The following is a 19,592-nucleotide window of genomic DNA, read 5'->3' on the forward strand; positions in this document are numbered from 1 at the left end:
AATAATAATATTAATAAAAACTAACGTAAGGCCCTAGATAATATTCTTAACTTTAAATTTTATAATAGGTCTATTCACTCTAATATCAAAAATAACAACACATTATTAAAATTAGTGAACGAACATTTGCTATGTCGTACACTCGTACATGTGAGACAACCCGTGCGGGTACGACGTCCTCGTAAGGAACCTGCAGTTCGTGAATATTTAATAAGGGTTACACTCGTTATCGCCTCTCAGTACCTTTAAGCTTATCGTAAATGATTATTAATTATTACTTATTAGTGTGAAATGAGAATATAAGTAATATTGCACGAGTTGCGGGTTCCATCTTTACACGTACATATAAATGTCAACAGTATCGGCAGACTGAAAAGTTATTACGAGCTTATTTTACTAGATTACTTATTTTATGCTTAAAAAACACGTTAATGGAAAAACATTCACGTTTCGTAAATTGGTCTAAATCCAATAGATATTTTTTTTTCTAGAGAGAAGAAAACTTTTTAGTCTTTATAGGGAGGATTAGATTAATTCTTAATTACGAATTGTTGGGAACATAAAAATAATAAAAAAAAAATTAAACTTTTACTAAAGAATTTAAAAATATAACTTGTAATGCGCCTTATATTAAGTTTTTCTATTTCGAAAAAAAAAAATTCTGAACATCGCATTACTCTACGAAAAGTGTGAGTTTTTTCTGTAATGTTTTGAGCAAATAAACAAGTCACTCGCAGAGAGGCCCCTTAAAAAATAAATTTATTGTTTGCTAAGATAATTTACTAACAGTTGGTCAATAAAAATTTGTTAAGCTTGAAAATTTAATTTAAGATTCTTCATAAGTTTTAATCGTAGATATTTAAAAACATTAAAGATGCGTTTGCACGATTTATTTTTTATATATTATTATAAGCATTTAAAATACAAATTTCAACAAAATTAGTCAAAATAACGAAAATTTGCAAATTTATTTTCAGTTAAAAATATATAAAATGTTTCATACATAATATTACATATTATAGATAGGTACTATTAATTTCTGATATGATGCGCTTTACGTAAACTTTCAATTAGCACAGTTAAACCTTAAACGCAATATACTTTGGTTATTGTTCCGAGTAAGAACAAATTGTAATCGTATAATATATTATAATATAATATAATATGTAATGACCAGGACACAATTATAGTGTACGTCTCGTTATAATGAGTCGCGGTCAGTTAAATTTATGTCCATAATATATTTTATGCTATGATTTACTAATTTTGTGTATCTTTTTTTTTTTTTATCAGTGATTTGCTGAGTATTGGGAGTTCAGACAGCAGAAACTATGAAATGACCGACATGCACGGTGTCAAGTCGATGTGTTACCAGAACGTGCCCTCGTCCACAGGTGGCGGAAAAATGGGCTCTGGAGCGGCAGCCGCGGCTCTAAAATCTGCCACGGCCACGGTGGTGGCCGGATACCCGGCATCTGATACGGAAATGTTCCCGTCTGACTATCCGTCACACCACCTCCATCACCATCACCATCATCCCCACCAACACCATTACAGCAACAACAACAACAACATAAACAACAACAACAACAACAACAATAACAATCATCTCAGTCACCTATACCACAATCACCATCACCAAATGCTACAGCCCATACCACAGACTTCTGCAGCATCGCATTCATAGATAATGAATTGATCATTATTAATTACCATAATGTATAACAGTACCTCTATCTTATTATATAGATATTAATATGTATTTTAAAAATATAAAATGGCACAAATTGTAAACAAAATCCCATTATCTGTCTGTATAAGTATAAATATTATTATTACTTTTTTAATTGTTTTTAATTTTTTTTTTCTAATAATTTCAAACATATTATACTAAGAAAACGTTCAGTGAGCCCACGATTTGTGCCCCGTGGACCAACGATCACGTCCATCAGTCGATTTGCAACCAGCAAAATAAGGATTATAATTATTTATTTATAGTAAATACTAACTTAAATCGATCGATAATTGCACATTTTATAAAACTTTTAACGGTGATTGAATGAAAACGTATTCTCTCTACTTTTTAATAACTAGGACTATGACCAAAAGCCTAAATACTATATAAGCTGTAAAAATGAACTATAACACCACATATACTTAGGTACTTACCACCAGAACAGCTTTAAGTTTGCAATCATTTTAAGAATCATTTTTGAGCTGATATTGTACTAAATGTATTTTTTTTTAATTCCAGTGCCAAAACTTAGTACCTATTGTGTTATCGTTTTTTGGGCATTTTTTTTTTTTAACTGATTTAGCCAATTTCTTATTTGTTAAATGCTGTATGCGTTTCTTTAAATACAACAACTTATTTTTGTAAATCATGCTATAGCTTTTCGCTATACAAAATAATATGCGTTTCATGCATAGGTAATGCTATGTATTTAATTATATTCATACATTTCGTAATAAATGTTAGTTAATTTTATTTAATTTTGCTTGTATTTCAAACTGACTTATTTTTGTGTTTTAGTATCCCATTACGACATTTAAAAAAAAACACAATGATATTTTTATTCATCATATATCTACTTAACATAAGAAGAGTAATGTATAGTAGTCAGTCTCATTATTTTGCAAATGTGTATGGAAATCTGATTATATAATTTTGTCGAAATTATGTTCGTACACGCATTATACACGTTTATAATATGAATCATAAAATTATAAGATAAAAAAATAATAAAAATATATGGATATCATATATTAGTCATATCAACCTTGTTTTGAAGCTATTGTCAGATTACAGACATAATTACTGTGCACGGCCAGACACATCTTATTTACTTGATATTTATTTTTTATTTTTATCTCGTACATAGGTTTTTTTTTCTGGCACGATTATTGTTCGATTCGACCATAGTTGTACGCAGTGGACAAATTGTATGGCACAAGTAATGATACTTATAATATAATGTAATAAAACGTAAAACCACGATAACTTCTTCATTAGACAATATAATTCTATTAATAAAATTTAAAAATTCATCATAGTAAATACTAAATATTATATAAGAATATAGGCATCTCGAAAATATTCCGATCTTCAAATTTAGGAATAGAGATATTATTTTAACTCAGAGATTCCATATTATCGATCTTTTTTAATTTTGATTTTTGCTACATCTCGCTTATTAGATTAACGAAAACTGTTAACAGTGTTATTGATGTTACCGATGATACATTATATTATGGATATCACGTATTTAGGTAACTTTTTAACACTTCATAGGTTTAAGTCTTCGTTCCCCACGCCCACACACAAACGAAACTTCACAAAAAACAACTAAATAAAATCTAAAAATAAGTTAAAAAATGATTATTAATTGTCATTTAGTTGTAACATAGGTTATCCATAGGTTTTCATATTATATTCATTACTATTGAATCATTAGCAACGATATTATAAAAGTTTTTATTATTGATTTAACCGTCCTCGCACGCAAAAAAAAATTGATGTTTGATACGATTATGATATTAACTTAAAATAAACCACACTATATGTAAATAGTCACCGACAAACGTGAGTGACAAATGACAGATAACTGCAATATTGAAAATATCACCTATATATAATGTATAGGTACCTAAGTGTTGTGGAGTGATAAATTTGTTTGCGAAGTAATATTTGTGCGCCATAAAGTTTGCGCATTTATATACGAGTAACGATGCAATATTGGCGTGTGCAATCGATTTGAAAATAATCACTGTATAATATATAAGTAGGTATATTGTATGCCATGTACAATGTATAATATGTATTGTGTGTGTGTATAAGTGATTAAAATAGTTTTTATCGTTGTTACCTAGTTGATTTAATGAAAATGCCAAGTACATTTCGTAAGTGGTTAATTATATTATAATATATTGTGTATACATAAATCTCATAAAGTTATCCCTTTTAGCATACGTACGTATATATAATGTTTTATGGTAATTTTAAAATTATTTTATTTATTTTTCGTTTCAAAACTAATGTAAAACCCGAAATCAGGTTTTTAGTTTCTTATATCTATGTGATTTTATATATATTAAATGATTATAAGTTAACTGATGTCAGATTTGTGTTTTCAATCTGAATCATTAGGTATATATCTGGATTTTGTTTCGATGTAACGCGATTTCGTGACCTTGAAAATTAATACTAAATTCGTATATAATAGAAAATTGATAAAGTAACGTGTTGTTATTATTTAGAGTAATATTTTGAAGATATATTGAAAACCTATCACAAAATTTTAGACGGATAAGTTGCATCGGAGTGTAAAGTGTTGGAAAAACAATCAAGTTATGTAAGCATTGTGCTGTGCTGCTAACATGATTTGTGTAAACACATTAAAATCTTTTAGTACGCCACACGACCATTTTTTGTTATTTTTTTTTTATTATTATTTTTTAGTATTGTATTGTAAAATAGAAACACCCGAGTGGTTGTATCGAACGGGTATTCATGTTTTTATTGTATATTAAAATTATGTACTGTACAAATTGCTCTTAAAATAAAATATAACTGAAAATATGTACCTACCTTATTGTAAAAATGTTGTATTTGTCATTTCTTATAAAATTGTAAACTGAATAGTTACGTGAAACGTATCTATTCTCAATCCTTGAATCAAAATTCTAAAATAATAAAAACAAATTATCCACAAAATATTTACATTCCATTTAACTTTCACAAGTGAAAAAATGTACCAATTGCTTCGATCGAAATTAATACCTACCTGTAACATTATAATTAACATTTTAAATTCGAATACCTACATAAAATGTCAAGATAATATCACCAACACAAAATTTTTAATTTAAATAAATATTGCATTTTGTGTAGAACTGCAAATCAGGGCAAATATTTAACCAGCTAGTATGTATTAGTTGTTTCCGTATATCTATTCTTTTATACTTATTACACTTTTATTAAAAAAAAACAATTCAAACTGTTACTAGTTATCAGATATACCGACTTTATTATTAGTAATTTAATTACTTATTTAAATTCCTTTAGTTGGTTTTTTATCTAGTATAATATCGATGAAGTATTTTTCTAGAAAACCCATTAATAGGAACGTAATAATTCAAAATAATAATAAGAGCAATGGGGTGTAGGTTATAATCACTAAGTACAATTTATGACAGTTTTGAAATAAAAGCCAAATTGTCTGATACTTGAATAAAAAATTATTTATATTTTTTATCAGTTTATATTTTATATAGATGTTAACAAACATAGATTCACACATATACCTCAAAACCTAGTGTTATAATGTAACAACTTTTGATGTTTTTAAACTAATTTTCAGTTTTTGTGGGCAAACAGGGCTGGCCTCAACATGCCCACATCAAAAGGAATCCACTAAACATAGTAGTAAATTCAGATGATAGCTGAGAAACTATTTTACAATTAATAAGATGTATATTATGGTTGGATTGTACTAAACATATATTATTAGTTAGCATTATCTTTTTCTTTAAGAGTGTTTAAAGTTGTATTTGATATTTATAAAATTATTATTTCAAAAAATTCACCATTGATTTTAAATAAGGTTGAAAAAGTTGTGTGTATTATTTCTTTACACGAGACACAGTAGTGATTATACGTTTTAATTTATATAAATTATAAAAAACAAAGTTTATCAAAATTTTTTGTTTTTCTAATATTCTATTAAAACAATCTAGTTAAAGATCTCTGGATATTTGATTACCTATTTAATAATTTATTAATGTGTTTAGTATTTTGACAGTAGGTTTCTATAAAATATAAATTATGATACGTTCAATAGCACATAATATATAATGGTATAACACTATTATTTTTTTAATTAATTAGATAAATAGTATTGCACTTAAGACTGATAAATTAAAATATCAATTCAAGACTTGCATACAGTTTTTAGATAAACAAACAAATAATTTAACCAAAATACTGACCAATGGTAGCACAAGATATCACACTCTACTATGAACACATTAACGGTTTTAAAGTAAATAGTTAATAGTGATTTCCATGAATATATTGCATATTTAGAAATCAATTTATTTACCATAAAAACCCAGAACTTAAATCAATCGTTATTAATACGGAGAAAAAATAAAATATGTAAAATTATAAAAATGTAAGTTTTATTAAACTAAACATCCTTAATAGCTTGTAGTATGATTATACTACAATTCGTATAAGAATATAAACTTGACTTTTGGAAAAAATACTAGAAGAGGTAGATTAGAGTAACAGAAAGAAATATTTCATGTTTAAATTTTGTTAAGGTTGTATGGTAAAAAAACAAACAAGAAATTATTTATTTTTACTTGTATTAAACAACATTAAAAATGTAAATTTTATACAATATTAGACAAGAATAATAAAAACCAATCATTTCACTCTAGCATAATTTTAAATTTTTCAATGGAAATAACTTATTACTTATGTAATATTTCATTATAAAACTTATCTTTTGCAGTAGTATACAAATCGTAATTAGGAGATATAAAACTTTTTGTAGAATTTAAATATTTAACATAATGCTAAAGTGAAATAACTTTTTTATTATTATTAATATTTAACATTTACGAAAAACTATTCTTGTTTGAATTACCATACTCTTCTAATTAACCAAATTTGAATCAATAACCGTTCTGTTCAATTTAAATATTTTTTTATTTAGATTAATTTTGTATTATTTACTATCAATAATTAGAATAAACTGTTTTTATTTTTAAAGTTAATAGTTCAATTTAGTCGTTTTTTCATTTAATATTATATGTACGGTTCAGTTCAAAGTACTTAAGAATAATTTTAAGCCTTATGTATATAATTATAACAACAGCTTAAAAATATACTATTATACTCAATCATATAAAAAGAATATTGTTTATTTACAAATGTATTAAGTTAAATACATTAAATTGTGGCTTCGTCAGGCTTGATTAATAATGCTAATGGCTTGGCTACAATATAATCCTGTAACAAATAAAAATGTATTATTAAATAATTTAAATTTCAAATTTTCAACACAAAAATTGATAAAATCGATAAAATTACATCACAACTTTTCAAATGAAAAAATTGAATAAAGGAATATTGTAATATTTTAAATTTCAAAGTACAATATATTCATAGTTATTCAACAAAACAAATTTTATTTTTAATGCTTTAAAAATTGTTTTTATTATTATTAATTATTGTAATATAATTTTAACTAGTCATATCTTATTGCTTAAGAAATTAAACACAACACATTTTAACTATGTAAAATACTTAGTAAAAATCAAATTAAAATTAATGTTAACCAGTATCATGTTAAAAGGACATACATAATGAAGTGTTAAGTTTGTCAAAAAAAAAACATTTAACACATAAAATGTAATATCAGTAAAACAAATTGTGTGTTGTTAGTTTATATGTTAATGTTAATTGATGTATTATAAAATTTAAAGTTAAGAACATTATCTTTGTTTGTACGTTGGTCTTTCATATTTTTATTATTGATAAAAACCAGATGGATAAAAACTATAGAGAGAACACAAATAATGTTCTAACCTTTAGGTTTGATTATAGATCAATTCACTAAAATATATGAATATTGACGTATCGTATCCTCTTCAATAATTACAATGTGTAAACATTATAAACTTCAAAAGTGATTTAAATTTTTTTAAAGAGTGAATAGTAAAAATATTTAAATTTTAAAATTACTTTCTTAATAATTAGAGTTATGATACAATATGATATAATACCTGAATAGTAAGGTCACCACTGATAAAGTTGTGTATTCTTAAATGACAGTCCAAACTTATGCTCATTACATGCATTTGGTTTAAATAAGATATACACGACAATGATTTTACTGAACCTGTACTTCCTCTAAATGTTTTTACTGGTAATGTTGATTTTCCACGAAAATCATAATGAAATATAGATCCTTTTGATGTTCCAACAATTACTTCACTGCAATTCAAAAAACAATTTAATTTTAACGCAGTTCGCACTAAATTTGTTAAAGGGCCACATAGTGGAAGCCACTGGTTTAAACTGTTAAAATTTAGACAAATATGATATATTGTTTACAAATATATATATATAATAATTATTTATGCTACATGTTAGTCAAAAAATTATACATTTCAATTGGTATGTATTGATAAATAATACACTTACTAATCACTGTAATCTGGCATTGTTCTTAAGCTGACAAAACCTGTTTTTTCTGCTTTACAAGATGCCACTGGTCGCCTTTGACTAGACAATGGATCATGTAAATCAACCTATAATGAAAATAAGAGTTTTCGGATTTGAACATCAAAATTCATGTGATAAGTGTTTTTTGTTCATTAAAATTTTTAAACTTAAATACTTAGATCTGTAAATTTAATTCACGTGTAATTAATTACTAAATCAAAAGATATTTATTTCAGTATTTAAAACATAATATTAATTTAACATATTAAATTATAATATAATATTTAATAATATAAATACATATTAATAAATGCCGTAAAAAATGAAAAAATAAAAATGTCTGTAGTAACTATTCTAAAAGTAAATAACTTATTACCAATCACTACAGTGAAGAATCTAGAAACCTTTAGAATACACTAAATACATTAAAAATAAAATTCTAATACATGTAATAATAAAAAGCAGATTCAAATGAAATAAGTTAACACTCATATAAATTTTAAATTAACATGATTGCATATGTGAACTTTAATTTTGAATGATATAGAGATCTCAAGTAAATATACAAATAACATTCATTTTTAACATTAATTTATAAAATCATTTGATCTTATTTTTTTAGCCCGATTTTACCACCATATATTAAGCTACAAAAGAACTAAGTTCTGTTTAAGCCATTATTTAGTTATTGAAGAACATCTAATCTTTATTTTTAACTCAACATAATTTATCTACATTAAATATCAAAAAATAAGATATGCTTTGTATTTATTTATTTGCTAATTTTATAAAGTTTGGTTATGGACTATAATAAAATTATATTAATTATATAATTTATAATAGATGAGTATTTATTATTTAGAAATTATTTTATACAACAAAATAGCTAACAACCAAATAATTTGTTGAGAAAGGAAAGATGTGCTAAATTAAAACGATTAATGTACTATAACTATTTTAGTTTTATTATTTAGTTGAAGTAAAATGCTTTTTGAAATATTTAAGTTTTATGACAACAAATAAAAAATATTACTAGCCATATTTATTGGAGCTAAAATTTGTCTTTCTACAACTATCATCATTTTGATTAATGTTTGATATATTTGTTTGTAAACTTAACAGTAAAAACAATTAAGTACATATTCGTAAATGTATTTATCACTAACAATGTTTAAATATTTGTACAGTAAAAAATATTAAGACAAGTAACCAAAACATTATAAAAATTATGAGAATAAAGATCAACATTTTAAAATATTATTTTTATTAACTAACCATGTTACTTAAAAGTTATGGGTTTTCTACAATGATGATGTTATTCAGGGCTTTTAGTCATTTTTATCTAGTAAAACTATAACAATAACAAAATAAATACATTTCTTATAAATTGCATGTTTCTTCTAGTGTTTACCAAGTATGTAATTTATTTATTAAATTTATTAATTTGTATTTATATTTAAGATGTAACTAGTATGACTTCTTATTATATATAATATAATTTTATTGTAGAGAATACAAATTTATTATTTTGATTAAGTTGCAATATTAAATTAATTTTTAAGAATTATATTTTTTTTTAAGTTAACACTTTAAATAAATTATAAATTGATAATTACCACTCCGTGTCTATGAGAAACTACTACTTTATTGTTGTTAAAAAATTGAATATCAGACACATAACAAGGTTGTTTGAGTTGAAGCATATCTGGCTTAGGCTGAAAATAATAAAACAAAATAAATAGGAATCTTTAAAACTATTAGCATCAAATTATTTTTAAGTACACACAATCAACAAAACATTTGCTAAAACCAAAAAAAGGTTAATACATTTATATTATTTAAAAATAAGTTGAAAAATAAAATTAAGCCTTACACTTTTAGCAGTGAATTCAATCTGTCCTGTTTCTAAATCCCATATTTTTAATGGATTTTCATTTCCTCCTGTTGCAAATTTATCTAATGTAAGAACTTGTCTAATACATGATAATTGTGATCCAGTAGTTACTTTTTTCAAAATAGTTTTAGTTTCTTTGATAGGTTTAACTACCACTGTTCCATTGTCCACGCCAGTAACTAAAACACTTATTATAAAACAAAAATTATTAGTAATAAATCCAAAATATTTATGATAAGTTACTTACTTATTTTTTTTAAATACACCAATAATGTTCCCTGTTTCTCGAATGAGGTAACGTTTAGACACTTTCTTTTTGTTCAAGTCAAATATTAAAATTCTTTTTTTTGAACTTATTATAGTTTTGTTTTCATCATAATTGCTAAGAGTATTAAGGGTCAAAGATGCATCCAATAAATTAGTGTATTTAAACTTGTTTTTTTGAAGCTCGACACCTGTTAAGAAAAAATAATTTTAAAACATGTTAGACGACTACTATGCTTCTCTTAGATTATCTATTGTAAGTAAACAATTATACCTATTTAGTTTTAAAATTAAGAAACTTATTAATTTGTTTAGACTGAAATATTTTTACAATATTATAATATATTCAGTAACAAAAGTTCGTAAAGGTAGAATAATTTTATTTTGTATACATTTGTTTCATTTTTGTTCTATATCAAAACATATAGCATTAACCAACACAAATTACATCTTGCTTTAAATATTAAAAATTTCTTCGACATTTAAATTTAATAGCTTACTTAGTAATAAATATAATTATTAAATACTTAATAACACAAATAATTATACTGTGGACGCAGTAAAATATTTGTTTTAATTTTGTTTCCATAAAGTTAACTATAAACAATAAAACAAATAAGTAATTGATGATTGTTTCTTAATGATAAGTATTTAGTATCTAGGTATTTATTTAACATGCAAATAAGTAAAAAATATATAATTGATAAAAATCTACAACATATTTAAATTTATATTTAATTAGAAAATAGATACTCACTATAAATTATAGCAACAATAAATATTAATATAATTATACTATTAGTTACATTAATTATATTATGTTGACATTATAAACATTAAATGTCATGAACAATGTTGGTCAATAATTATGGTTGTGTTAAGATAGATAATTACATATATAATTGTACTTACATACAACTTGAAAATTCAATAAAATTTTTTTTACAGATTGTTAAAAGTTGTTTATGAAAAGCATTACTAATATATATTATAGGGGTGGCTCGCATTATATCGTATCGTAACAAAAAAAATTGTTTAATATGAATTTAAGTAAACAATAATAATTCGACACCCACAACGAAAAGGGTTGTAACTCACTTTTCACAAATTTTCAGGAGAAACAATGTAAAAAAAGTCATAAGTCAAGTTACTTATTCGAGTTAATTATTAATTTAGAATTTTATTTTTAGTTTTTGTACCTACTAGTTTTAATAATTTTTAATTCGCGTTTTTAATTTATGTCATAAAAAGAAAGGTAGTCGCGATTATATGTTACCTAATAAAATTTATAGATATTAAAATATACATTATATAAATGACAATTTCATGTTGGTCGAGACTTTAAGGAGGTAGTCGAGATAATGGAATTGAGACTCATTATAGTCGGGATAACCTAAAAGTACTCACTCATCATATTTATCTATTAGATGCTTATTGAAATGATAAACCTATTTAATTCATATAATTAGTTAACTTTTGTAATGCCTGTAACATTATTACACATAAAAAATTATTAATTATGATTCAATTTGTAATAATTTCGCAGTATCCATTGTTTAGTCAGAATGATAACGGTTCGGGTTAGTTATATTTTCAAAATAATATTTATTAATTATTCATATCTATGCATTAACTTAATTAAAAAATGTACGCAGTCTAAATCAATGAACAACAAGTTGTTTACACTAATATGAATTTTGAATGAAGTAATTAATTTAAGTTATTGATACACTTGTTAGTCACAATCAAAATCTTCATTACACATATTCATAACTAAATAAAACTTTCAATATTACCTTTTAACATTCCATTGCTGAACCCAATTATCGCATCGTAAGTCCAAGCCATTTTATTGAATGAATAAATTGGTCACCGTCAGTGGTAAACGAAAAAAAAAAACAACAAAAATTCGTAAAACGAAGCGCCGAGACAAATTTTACTGTGTGGTTTCTTATCAATTATTCGTCGCGTACGCTAGCGTTATCGTAAACCACGTGCTTGGAGTTGTTTTGAAACGACCCGTCAACTCTGAATCGAACGGAGGATATTATTTTTTACCTCCATGAATTCACAACGACCCATTACAATTTACCACCTTCACAAAATAATTTTTTAATTGTGATTGTTATTTAATAAACTATTTATGAGAAACTTTGTATTACATTTAAAATTATTAACTATAAAAATTAAACATTTTTAACTACAAAATTATGTTTTATTTTTCGTAATTTTGACGAATTTTATCAAAATTTGAATTTTAAATAGGTACTCATAAATAAAAATCATGTTTATGTAGATTGTAGGTACCTTAAATATTTTTAAATAGCTAAAGGGTATAATAGAATATAGCCTATAATAACTTCTCACGGAGAACTTTGTATTAAATTTTCAAACTTTTTAATTGAACGAATATATTTTTATCGATATTTTACGAAAAATAACTGAAGAAAATCGATAATGTCAAGTGCTCATGAATAGCTTAAAAAGAGAGAAAATTTGAAAATGTTGTATAATGTATAGAAAAAAAATGTAAATATAAACATTAGGAGCAGTTTAAAACATTTAATTTATGATTACTTGTCTGTGAATTATAACAAAATACGAAAATAGATTATGTCAAATAACGTACCTATTTACTTACAAATTTCTATCTTCCTTAATTGTTTTTTGTTTTTTTCCGATTATTTTTAAAATTTAAAATAATAGTAATTATTTTTTTTAATTTTCCAAAAAGCAAAAGTAAGTACAAAATTATGTATTTGGTTTATTTTTCTACCAATAAAAAATAAAGATATAAAGATATTGAACTCAATTGAAGTTGAAAATCAAAGCATTAATTTTCTGCTATAAATCGTGTACCTATTTTAGGTACATACACAAATAGGTACATAAAATGCATTAGGTATTTTAAAATCGCTCTGTTAGAATCTAAAATAAGAATAACTTTTTTATCCAAGTATACAAAATTGTATTATTAATTAATCACGTATTATTATGTAATAACTTTAACTTATTAACTATATTATAATCAGTAATCATAATGCAAAAAAAATAATATTTTTTTGTCAATGGTGAAAAACTTACAAGTTTTGGTAAAAATTAAATTAAAGTTCAATTAAACAATATTTTGGAGAAGGCGTATTTTAATTATCCTAACATTTTTTTTAAATTACCTATACTAAATATCTAAATCCCTTTAAAAAACAGGCAAAAATGTCCTCTTATTAATTATTATAATAAATTAATAGGTACACATATTTGTTAATATTTGATGGGGATGTTGGTTTATTTATACATTCAAGTTTTGTCATGAATTCCTAACGAAAATTTCGACGCAATTTCAATATTCCTGCGTATAAGAGATACCTGAATTTAATTTTAGTATCCTTAAATTTATGATTTTAATTTTGTGAAAAACCATTATAATATAAGTGGAAATTTGATTTTACGTCGAAATGAAGTTGTATGGTTACAATGGATTTATAGATTTATAGATTTTATTCATTTTTATAAATTCGATAGGTATACGCTGTAATGTAAAAAACGTGTTGATAAAATAAGCACAGTGTCCATGATTACTGATAATGTAAATAAGTCATAAGACATCATAAACTTTAATCTATAGCAACAATTAACCTGTTTATTTTATCTACTTTAGTGCACGATCACACCACTCTTTAAAATTTCAGAACCCACTACTTTACCTTGTATTTACATTTCTTTATGAAAACAATGTTATACTATTTTATTTTTTAAAATTATAGGTAGGTACCTATGTACAATATACCAAATTTAAATTTAAAAAAATAAAAACCAAGGAAGCTAATTTTACAGAGTGTACATACTTCGTCATTTAGTAAATCACTATAATCAATTTATGAATGTTTTAAATTTTAATTCAATGATAAATCATACAAAACTGTACTTTTAATGAAAAGGAGTTCACGCTATGCTCATTTTTTAAATCCCAATAAGAAAAACTTATAGGGAACTTTTTAGTAAATTTTCAAGATTCAAAAATATCGAAGTATTTAAAAAATTAAATCTGGTTGAGAACATTTCAACACAAATGTTAAGTGAAAATTTTAAGACGTATAATCTGTTAAAAAGTTGTAATCGTGCTATCATTCATTAACACCGTGAGTTGGGCCGACGGCCCGAGCACAACTTTTGACACGACACGACATTTGACGTATTTGTGAACTTGGCTCTATAAAATATTTATTTAAACATAAATAAATTATAAAATTTATGATTTTAAATAAAATAATATTATGCACGTATAGCATATACATAAGCATCAATTATAAGCAGGTGTGTAAAAAAATTAGAAAGATAAAATATAATAAAGTTATTGTCTAGATAAATACAAATACTTATAATTTTTAAGTAGCTAATATTGGCGTTAGGTATTGCTTATCGCTTATGTAGACGTTTATCCGTTTAGGTACTAACCTACTTACATATTATGATTATCATCCTATAGATCCTAGTACCAAAATATTTACAACTTTATAAGTATTTATATATTATATATTGTATTTAATAATATATAACAAGCCGTATAACAATTTTCAATACTGTTATTAAATGAAAAAAAATATAAAAATAAACTTTTCTTATTATTATTAAAATCTAAAATGAGTAAAATGTACCAACAAATTAACAAACAGAACTTACAGACTTGCATTTTTTTAAGAGCATTTATTGAGATATTTTAGGGCGTTAAAATCCCAGTCCTAATAATAAATAATAACTAAGTCAATTCTTGTTCGAATAGAAGTAATAAGTAATTGATGCAGAAGTAATAAGTATAGCCGTTATAAATAGGTACTTGAAAATTACTAGATACGATTAAATTTAAAAGTATTTGTATACAACTCTGTATAATAATATAATACCTATATATGTATATAAATTATAAAATCGTGTACAAGTTATTTCTACACCAAAATATAAAAATATATACGTAATTATTAGTAGGTTGTAGGTACCTATACAATATATAGTATATATTATATTATTATTATTTATATAATTTATATATTTATATACATATAACGACGACACCTATTTTAATAACGAATAATATAATATTTTTATATGCGTGAATATGGAACACGCCGAATTGGATTTTTACACGTACCTATTAATATGTTTTCTTTTATCCGTTAAGGAAATATCACTCGGCAAACCTATTTGGTCATTTCCTTATTTGGAGCGGTCCCGCACTCTCGCCTCCTCACATCGTGCATTGTGCAATATACATAATCAATGTCGTGTGTGCATATTTCATGCATAAGTCTAGTATACAATACTAATATGATAGCCATATGACGATATTTTATAGTGTATACCCGCAACTTCACGGCTCAATTTTTTTTTTTAAATGTTTTATGTTTCTGTTTAATACTTTAATCGAAGCAGTATTGTACTGGTGCAATGGTAACAGATTTAATGTAAATTTGTTTCGTAGGTACTTAAAATATGTTGGTCATTATTTAATTTTTTGAACAAAATTTCACGGCAAAGCTTGAAAATCACTACTCTATAAAGCGTAATTTCATACATCATAGGTACAAGGATATAAATTTAATTTTAACTCATTTGTTTTTAAACACCTATTGTATTCATTAATTTCATACCTACTTTTTTTAAAGGCTATTAAATTATTATTTATACATCAACAATTTACAATTTAAATCATTATAATAGTAATAAGTAGGTACCTATTTGTCCTGTTTACCTTAATGAACAAAAAAAAAATTTAATTTTGTGTTCTGAAGAATATTTCTCGGAGTATCTAGGTGTTAGTCGTAGTTTGACATTGTACTCCCAACAAGTAGGAGTCAATTAGTTACAAGTAGGTATTTAAAGTTTTGATGAGTGTACCTACTCATCACTACTCGATACCTTACATGGATCACCTTGTATTTAGGAAGTAGGTATACCTACCAATAGTACTATTGATTATAAGTAGTATTATTTTTATTCAATGGTAATACGCATTATGCTTTAGAAGTTACCCATACGTATACATACGTACAATAAGTGATATTTATTTGGGACGCAATAAAAACGATTGCCATACAACCAGGTACCTTCCTACGACTTACCTATATGTATTATAAAATTGGACTATGGTCGTTTTAGATAAAAAAAATATCTGTGTACTTTCTAACTTTCTGTGTGGACCGTAAGACGGATAAGCCATGTATAGTTTTTGTTTTACAGTCACACATATAGTATGTATATATATATAATATAGAAAATTTACAATCACAAGAACCAAGTTAGATAGCAAATAACCTTTTATTACTAGAATTAATAAATTGACCTATTATTAAAACTTTAAATTCAAAACATTATCTGAGGACTGAGTTGATAATATGTTTTGGTAATTTATGATTAAATTTATTAGTGAGTTATGGAATATTTTTAAATCCTTATACAGTCATATCTAACTCATAAGTATTTATAACAGTCAACTCATATAATATTTAAATTTAAAATTTGTAATATTTGGTGTACGTTTATAACTTTATAAGACAAGTGACAAGGCATACAGCGAGAGTCGCATATATATATATTAATTGTGTCGTATTTATAAATTTAGATTTTCCTAGTATATTAGTATATATAGAAGCGCTTAAAGGTATAATAATAAATAATGAACGTATATACGTTACGATAGTTGATATCAATGTATTACCTAGAATTATCTAAATATCGGAAAAAACCATGGACGTATAAACGTATATACGTCCGTGGATAAAACTTTTAGGATTACTTAAACATAATATAACATATTATGATAAATTTGTATAATATTTATACCTATAACCTATTACCTATTTCTATTTGATAACAACCACCGTCCGGCGTCCACGAGCGTACGGTGTACCTTCTTACTGTAATGAGCTGTTTCTAAAGAGCGCGTGTTCAATCGTTTCATAAATTAAAATACCTAGTAAATCGAATATTTTCTAAAAATTTCAAAACACAAAGTGAAGTTGAGTGAAAAGAGTAAAAACGGTATATTCACCAATTGTTTTTATTTTTCTTCTTTTTCACTATTATGTCATTAGGCACACGAGAATACAGAATTGCAATCTGAGAAGTGAGAAGTGCTTTAATAACAGGTAAGTTAACTGTACATTACAGTTCAGTCACTAGTGGCGTAATATATTATACATAGTAATGGAGGGCCGGGGAGCTATATAGAACATTCTCAATATTACTATTACCTAAATTATTATATTTTATACTGAATTAAAGTGGCTAAACATATTATTGATCATAACTCTACTAATATAATTTGTAAATTATATTATGATAATATGAGGTAGGTATTCAAATGTTTTGATTTTCTCAATAATAAAAATGTATATTAGAAAAGCAATTTGTAAGTAAATATTATCTAAAATAAAAGTAAGTTGATTAAAAAATTAGTGGAACTAAAAATAATGTTAAATAAATCTCTTATTAAATTAAATTACTAATTAAATTTATTTAATATAAATATAATATAAATTTAATTAACTATTAAATTAAAATATTGAAGTCAGTATAAATTATAATATAACATTATAGCTTATAAATAAAAGTTCAAATAAAATAAAATGTCATTAACATCTTATTTATTTTAACTTGGTTTGTATTCTATTTTAATATTACAATTTTAGTACTTATAAAATTTTAATTTATAATTAAGAAAACTTACTATAGATAGGTAGGTAATTAAAAAGTATATAAAAATATTCAATATCTAGGCAATATATCAAGCTACAAAGTAAAAACTAGCCTTGTGATAAATGTTGCTAGAATTCATGATTAAATACTATTTGCAATTTTCTATATCAATATTATGTTAGACATAAGACATTGCTATAAAAAACTATTTTGATGATTGATATCATAATCTAACCTAACTTACAGATGTAGGCTCATTTTGGCGATGATTGACAACATTAAAATTTACATAGAAAGTGTATATTTTTTTGCAATAGATATCCATTAAATTTGTATGCTTTATTTGTAAATTAATAAATCAAAAGAGCCAAATAAAAGAAAATTTAAGATCAATTAATCTACCTACTTGAACTCTGGAGTAGGTATGTGTCTGGTGCCACTGGTTAACTCTTTGGTTATTTGTGAAGTTAATAATTAATGACTCTTAAGTATACAATTTTAATAATACAATTACAATTTTAGATAAAAACAATGTCACTTTTTACAATAATATGAGTAAAAAACTTATAAAATTGCTCTATAAGTAGTTTTTGTATTTAAAATCACAACATTTTACACACTCTGGCTTATGAAAATGTATTTTCGCGTACTATTTATTCTCACATTACCTATCAGGTTCATAAATAAATTGTGAAAGGAAATTTTCTAAACTTAAAATTATTTTCAATATATTATAAGACTATCTATAGCAATTAACAAGATATTATGCTAGAATCATTTCTTTTGATGTCAAAAAAAAATTATTTTCAAATCAAATTAATAATACCTACATGAACTCATTGATTCAATAAGTAACAAACACTTAAAGGAGTGCTATAAAATTATGTTGTTGTATTTAAAAAAATGCTGTGATTGTCAAAATTCATTTAAATATATAATAATTAAAAGTAATAATGTGTGTGTTGCATATAAAATAGTATTACTAGTATTAGGTGAGAAATAGGTATATGTCATAAATTATGCTTGTATTATTTTATTCATTTTTGTATATTTTCAATATTATTATAATATAAATGTACTAACTATTATTATAATAAATATAACACATAAATTGTCTAATTGGCAATTTGTAAATTTAGCAGAACAATGTTCACAACTTTTAAAATTGAATACAAATATTGTAGAAAAAAATTATTCAATTTATTGTGAGTATGAAGCCACTTAATTCAAGATGGTTTTACTTCTCAACAGAACATTGTATATCTCATTTTATTCTTATGAATTAAATTTTAAATTTAAATATTTTTATGTTGTCCTTAAAATTGAAAAAAAAAATTAATTCCTCATATTGTTCAAGAGAATTGTATGCTCTGAATATTGCGAGCAGGTTCATAATAAAAAAAAGATTTAGTACAGGATTTACGCCATTGGGCACACATAGAAACTATTCAACTAGGTATATAATACACTAGCAAAAGCTATTTAACTTGTTGCCAAATTCCTTAA

General features: G+C 24.4%; 2 protein-coding genes across 2 annotated transcripts in view; one reads left to right on the plus strand and one right to left on the minus strand.

Annotated features, from left to right (window-relative positions):
- The window catches only part of LOC114130559 (homeobox protein SIX6-like), a 36,791-nt gene extending 32,203 nt beyond the window's left edge, over window positions 1–4,588 (plus strand). The window contains exon 3 of the mRNA XM_027995550.2: window positions 1,294–4,588. Within this exon, the coding sequence (XP_027851351.1) occupies window positions 1,294–1,687 (394 nt within the window). The 3' untranslated portion in view covers window positions 1,688–4,588. The remainder of the gene's footprint in view (window positions 1–1,293) is intronic.
- Window positions 4,589–6,885: 2,297 nt separating this feature from the next.
- On the minus strand, window positions 6,886–12,359 carry LOC114130553 (WD repeat-containing protein 74-like). Its single transcript, XM_027995542.2, has 7 exons — window positions 12,191–12,359; window positions 10,378–10,585; window positions 10,110–10,317; window positions 9,853–9,951; window positions 8,216–8,322; window positions 7,795–8,005; window positions 6,886–7,018 (listed from the first exon to the last, which is right to left on the minus strand). The coding sequence occupies exons 1-7, from the start codon at window positions 12,240–12,242 to the stop codon at window positions 6,959–6,961; spliced, it is 945 nt and encodes a 314-aa protein (XP_027851343.1). The 5' UTR covers window positions 12,243–12,359; the 3' UTR covers window positions 6,886–6,958.
- Between the last annotated feature and the right edge of the window lie 7,233 nt (window positions 12,360–19,592).

This window comes from Aphis gossypii, chromosome X (assembly GCF_020184175.1).
Source record: "Aphis gossypii isolate Hap1 chromosome X, ASM2018417v2, whole genome shotgun sequence".
Taxonomy (NCBI): Eukaryota; Metazoa; Arthropoda; class Insecta; order Hemiptera; family Aphididae; genus Aphis; species Aphis gossypii.

Excerpts from the sequence above, each read along its gene's own strand:
- LOC114130553 (XM_027995542.2), bottom strand. The coding sequence starts at position 12,242 with ATGGCTTGGACTTACGATGCGATAATTGGGTTCAGCAATGGAATGTTA. Across the intron at positions 8,323-9,852 it reads TTTCTCATAGACACGGAGTG|GTTGATTTACATGATCCATT; the intron begins GTAATTATCAAT and ends TTTTCATTATAG. Across the intron at positions 8,006-8,215 it reads ATGCCAGATTACAGTGATTA|TGAAGTAATTGTTGGAACAT; the intron begins GTAAGTGTATTA and ends TTTGAATTGCAG.